We start from the raw sequence: 6,000 nt of genomic DNA, 5'->3' as shown, positions 1-6,000 counted from the left end.
TTGTCTAGTTGAGACTTATAAATACTGAACTCAGAGTGCATGCTTCAGAAGAGGCGCGCCTAAGGCTACCTAGTGCAGTGTAAACGTCTACAAGCTGCACTCCCCAACAAGAGGGCACTGCAACGCACTGAAACGCGAGTGGGAGGAAGGGTGGACGAGCTCAGGTGCTGGAGAACCGAAGGCGCCCCGACTTCTTCCAGCGCTGGCCGTAAGTGCTCTTGGTGATCGCTCAACTTGCGTAACTTGGCAATTCTTCAAGAAATGGTGTCTTACAACTTGTCCGGACCCCCCTTAAAAAACAGCTCTGTAACACGGGGAACACCAGGGGCAAGCAGTCACGGCGGCTTACTTCTCAGGGAGGTTTAGAGAGTATCTGGGGTTCTGAAGATGGAGTCTCCCCTCTGGAGTGCTGACTTCCATGTATACATGGTTTTTAACTTGAGTCTCTGTCATCGAAATGTTCGCTGTGGATGAAATGTAGTTTCTCAACCTGGTAACAAGCCTGCACTCGCAGATTCACTGTGCTTGGTGCTTAACACATTCTCCAGGTTCTCACACATCTGAAGCCCTCCCGTCTGTGATCCACCTTTGCACTGAGGCAATCAAGCGACAGTTTATCCAAGCCAAGCACGGTCACCCTGAAAGAGGGACCCCCCCCCCTTCACCTCAGGTACGCCTGGAGAGGAACCATTCTCCACGAGCCTGCCTTTAGCCAATCCCTGCTGCCACACACTGGCACGCTCTGGATCCCCTTTCACAGAACAGCTCAGCAGCTGTGGCTTTCCCGCCAAGTCTGCACTGTGTTCAGATATTAATCTGTGCATGACTACAGACAAGGATGATTAAGTATGCTAAAGCACTGTGGAGCTGTTGGTGTTTAGACTTCCGGTTTATTTCACAGCAAACCAAACCTCATTATTTGGTAGGAAAAGGCAAGTGGTTGCATTCTACCACGTCATGATTTTGTAGATGCACTCACACAATATGTACATATAACGTTTCTGTCTTTGGTGGTTCAATCAGGAAAAGAAATAATATGAAAATCGTGGTGCTTTGAAGGAGAACTGAGAGACAGTGGTCACGGGTAGCGCGGTGTGCCTCATTTCGTTTAACGCCATTTAGAAGTTCACATTTAATGAAGATTTTTTTTTTTTTCCTTTTTGGCTGATAATCCCAACATCTTCCAGTCACCCACCACCTGCCTGGGTGGGCACAGATCTTACCCCTCTACCCCATTCACCCAGCAAGTAAGCCATTAGCTCAATACTGGGCTCAATCTTAGATGTATTTTCACAAACTACAGGGACTGAGTGAGTCGTAGCACCAAAGAGTCGGGAAAACCTGTCAACCATACTCTTCCTCAAGAGGGGCAAGGCAAACACCACAAATCTTAAAAATAAGACATGAAGTACAACCTTAGAAACACCATGGTGTTTGCTCTGGTTCTTTTATCCACATAATGGCTGTTACCCTTCTGGACATGTGACTCGGGGAATGACCAGCGGCCTCTCTGGGAAAGGCCTCACTGTGAGCAGGGTTAGCTCAGTGCTGGTGGTTTTGAGTCCACTGCCTGCAATGGACACGCTGCCAGGAAAAGCCTAGCACGGAAGAAACAAAGGCAGAACACAAACAAAACACCTCTCACTTATGGTCTTTAAAACTAAACAAAACAAAAAACCCAAAAACAAAACAAAAAAACCAAAGAAACAAACAAACAAACTGGGCTACCACAGACAGCATGAAAGAGTAACTAAAACTCAAGCCTCAGGTCAAAGTGCTTTGCAGTTAGGCAGCCAGCAGACCAGCAGGCTCGTGGGGATGGCAACGGACACTCTACCTACAGTGGCACAGAGAGCTTCAGCAGACCCGACACTGCTAGAGCGACACAAAGGGGCAAACGGCGAAAGGTTTATGGAAACTTAAGCTTCAAATTAAAATAAGGAGCAATTTCAATTTGTTTGTTTGTACTGATGGTCAAGTTACCAACAGTATTAACATTAAAGAGGAGGAGGAAGAGGAGGAGGGGGAGGAGGAGAAGGGAGGGGAGGAGAAGGGAGGGGAGGAGAAGGGAGGGGAGGAGGAGGAGGGAGGGGAGGAGAAGGAGAAGGGAGGAGGGAGGGGAGGAGGAGGAAGAGAGGAGGAGGGGGAGGAGGAGAAGGGAGGGGTGGAGGAGGGGGAGGAGGAGGAGGGGGGAGGAGGAGGAAGAGAGGAGGAAGAAGAGGGGGACGGGGGAGAAGGAAGGGGGGCCATAAACCCATACCTTTGTGTTACAAAATGCTTTGTAGCATGTTATAGGTCTGTGTGCTCAAATAATTATAGTGTTTGTCACTTTAAAATACCAAAGTTGTCAAGGAAACCAGGTCCTATGTGGCTTATGCCACTGTAAGTCACAAGTCCTACTTCTGCCAGTTAGGCCCCTAAGCCACCGGTAAGGGTCATTCTGGCAATATTTGCTCGTGGGGACAGTTATAATGTCTTCTGAAATGCTACATATTGAGACCAAATAAAGTATAACTGGTTCATTTGATGGGGGGGGGAAGGGACTAGAAATATGCCACAAAATTATTTTTACAATACATTTTTGCAGAAATAATCTCTAGGTGAAGCTTTTCCTTTATACACATATACAAAATTTAAACATCAATATACACATAATCACAGTGAGGACGTTGGCAGATTCACCAATCTGTAGTGTGAAAACGAACTGCAGAGCAGCCTCCAAGAGAACAGTGCTACACAGCAAGCAGAGCGCAGCAAGCAGAGCGGCCCATTCAACAGCAAACACCAAAACACCCCTGCGAGAGGGAGACAGCGCAAGGAAAGCAGCATGCGCTTCGATACAAACAGCAGTTTATGGCTAATGGGTGACATAACCGTGGTAACAGTGACTCTCTCGCTGCTATGCATAAAGTCCTAGGACATCTGTTTGTCTTTATACCATTCCACAAATTCGTCCAACAAAACTGGCCCTGGGGAGACAGAGAAAATGAACAACAGTGTGAAGACTGGAGACAGGGCTGAGGCCGAGCTTGCTGCGTGCATGGGGCCCTCGGTTCAGCTGGATGGAAAGGGGGGAAAGGGGTGAGGGAGGATGGGAGGGAGGTGGAGGGAAGAGGGAGCAGGGTGCACTGGGGGTTCTTCCCAGGGAGGGAGATGTACCATGTACCAAGCCTGGGAGGAAGGGGCGATCACCCAGCACCCAGTACTCACATGCTCCGTCTTCATCATAGTTGCTGAGGTCGAGACTAATTGTCCGGCTGAACTCCAGCACATTGCACCACTGGTCTTTGTTTATCACTTTATATTTTGATTGCTGATGGGGGGGGGGGGAGTACGGTTAGTGACACGGTGAACAAGTGGGACGGGTTCAGTTTCTGTATGAACCAAGTTAAGAAAGTTCCTGTAGAGTTAACTCAGCTGAAGCATCAATCTGGCACACGGCAGGAGACAGCCAGAGTACTATTTAAAACGACACTTTCTCACTGCAACATCATTGTAAGGATGCATCTAAGGCAGCAGTGCCCACCCCACAGCAATGCTGCAGATTACACGAGGGACTATACAGTTCGCAGCAGCATTTCATCCAGTTCTTGGCACAAGAAAGAGCTGAACAGGGAGCAGTGGGTCCCAGCCCAGCCCAGCCCAGCCCAGCCCCGCTCCCTGCCAAGCTGCTGGATGGAAGCACGTGCCGGGCACCCACTCGCTGGGACCCACGGAACTGCTGCCAGTGGCTCAGGGCTGGGAGCTCTCACCAGGACTCTCATCGGAGAAGAAACTGGAATAACCAAGTGCTTGCTCTATCACTCTTAAACGAGAAAGCTGCTGCACGTGGATTAATACACTATGCTAGGGACTCAAAAGCAAACCCCAGAGCTAACATTTTAAGAATCCTCATGGCAATATAAATACATAAACAAATAAATGAATAAATGACAACCAGTAAAAAAAAAAAATAATCTTTTTTTTAAAGGCAAAGAGTCAAGCCAACATTTTGAGGACGCAGGCACAAGACTGCTGGAATAGAAGGGAGGGTTGCTACCTTCTCCTAAAATGAAAAATAAACAGTTGCGAAGGAGCCAAGCAGAGACTTGAACTCCTAGAGCAGGAACAAAGCAGCCAGGTCTGTACCTGGGGCTGAGGAATGTCAGGGTTACACACAGCCCTGTCTTTTAGCCAAAGGACCCTTCTCCTGAAGGTTCAAATCCTACTACACTCACTACATACAAGGACTCACTTCTACTGCAGTTGCAATAGTGTGAGGGCGGATCCCACAGGACTGCCGGAAGCTAGGATCAACCCTATGCAGAACGCCCATTGCGCCCACAAGTACTGCGAAGCAGCTCGGATTAGCTCTCTTATGGAGTCCCACTTCATGTTACATGTGGTTCTAACAGCAATCCTTAAGGAATTTACATCGACTGTTAACTTTTCTGGACCACTACGTAAAGCTGTAAGAAAGATTCTTTCAAGCGGCAGCTAGAATTGGGCAAAGCACAAGGCTTTCTCACAGACCCCACACTCATCCTTGAGAGCAAAGGCCATGTTTTAAAGGGTTTGAGTAGGGCAGACGAAGCAGATGCCACACGTGACAGCCGAGGCAACTCAAACATCTGTCCCTGCTTCCTTTGGGTTCTGCAAAAGGACATTCAACAAAACTCACCATAGCTCAAAATTTCAAACAGCATCAATGTAGCGACATGCTGCTTGTTTCTGACATTGAGCTAAGTCCACATAAACTGAGGACACTGCCTTCCATGTGCCTAAGCCAGTGCTCACAGCTGTCCATGTACTGGGATGTGTACTGGGAGATGAAAGCAACCAATTACAAACTAGTTTTAGTGAGAGGGACATGGCCACCATTTTTAATGTTGGCTTAAAACTGGAAATTCATCTGAACAAACCCTGAGTTCCACTGTTACAAAGAGTTGGGCATCTAAGACCAGCAGAGTCTCCTTGGGGCTGGGGGGCGGCGGAGGGAACACTGTGGCTTTTCAGAGGCACATGACTTTGACACAAACACATGGATGCATCTTCCACATGCTGACTGACAGCAATCAGAGAGCCATAATTCCCATGAGCAAAAAGCTAAGGCAAATAAGAATCACATAAAATGACATGTGTGGTAGTTCTAAGCAAGCAAACATAACATTTCATAAAGGAATAATTTGTTACCTCTAAGAATTGGTGAAAAACTGGAAAAAGGGGCCAGATTTTTCCTAATAACAGTCCCAACATGCACTTGGCAGTGTTTATGTCTAGGCTGCGCTGGTCCTTTTCCTGTTTAACAGACAAAAACAAGGGTAAGGCAGATGCTTCTGATTCACGAACTCTAATAATCCAAGCATGCATTCACTTCAGCAAGAAACCGGTAAACAAACAGCTCGTTTACTCCACATCATAAAACCAGGAAGGGGGCTGAGAATGGTGGCCAAACACAGTGGAAAAACTGACACTGGAGTGTCCCATAGAAATTTAATTTGAGAAAGACTGCTGTCATGTGAGTAACTTTACCCTAATGCCGAATCTATCACGCAGTACTATCTACAATCATTTCCCAGGCAAATAAACACACAGCCTGCTTGCTTTATATTCTGAGAATTCCTGAAAGCCCTCAGGTGAACTCAGTGGCATCCAAGTGTTTTGCTTTTGAGTGCTTAGAATTGGGTTTCTTCCGAGACTCCTTTTTCCGACAGCTTTACTTCATGTGGTAAGTGGTTTTCTTCTAACTAAATATATTGGAACTGAATTCAACTCCTTGGAAGGATTGGAGCCCTGAGCGTCTCTCACCAGAAGACATGTCTATCCACCTGCTCAAGGGAAGCAGTATCTCTATCTCCTTATGTCCCCTTACACCACCTTACCTGACGTGGCTTACTTCTGACTCCTAGCACTATGGGGGTGACTATGGGAAACTAAAAGACAGAACATCTGTACACAGAGTAAGCTTACTCCACTTTTATTTGTAATTAAGGATTCTATTTGCCATTCCAAACCTTAGGC

The 6,000-nt window shown here is 47.1% G+C and overlaps 1 protein-coding gene across 9 annotated transcripts in view; it reads right to left on the bottom strand.

Moving 5' to 3' along the window:
- Nucleotides 1–339: 339 nt before the first annotated feature.
- Nucleotides 340–6,000, bottom strand: part of Dcun1d4 (defective in cullin neddylation 1 domain containing 4) — a 68,649-nt gene continuing 62,988 nt past the window's right edge. For 7 of the 9 annotated variants that reach the window (XM_051170381.1, XM_051170382.1, XM_051170384.1 and 4 more), the window contains 3 exons: nucleotides 5,173–5,277; nucleotides 3,211–3,313; nucleotides 340–464 (listed from right to left, as the gene is read on the bottom strand). In XM_051170381.1, coding sequence (XP_051026338.1) covers nucleotides 346–464; nucleotides 3,211–3,313; nucleotides 5,173–5,277 — 327 coding nt within the window. In that variant the 3' untranslated portion in view covers nucleotides 340–345. Of the gene's footprint in view, nucleotides 465–2,244; nucleotides 2,970–3,210; nucleotides 3,314–5,172; nucleotides 5,278–6,000 lie in introns of those variants that run through there. The other 2 variants (XM_051170383.1, XM_051170386.1) reach the window with 2 other exon arrangements.

This window comes from Acomys russatus, chromosome 28 (genome assembly GCF_903995435.1).
Source record: "Acomys russatus chromosome 28, mAcoRus1.1, whole genome shotgun sequence".
Taxonomy (NCBI): Eukaryota; Metazoa; Chordata; class Mammalia; order Rodentia; family Muridae; genus Acomys; species Acomys russatus.
Note: the sequence above shows the minus strand (reverse complement) of the source record. Positions and strands in the feature narration are given on the sequence as shown.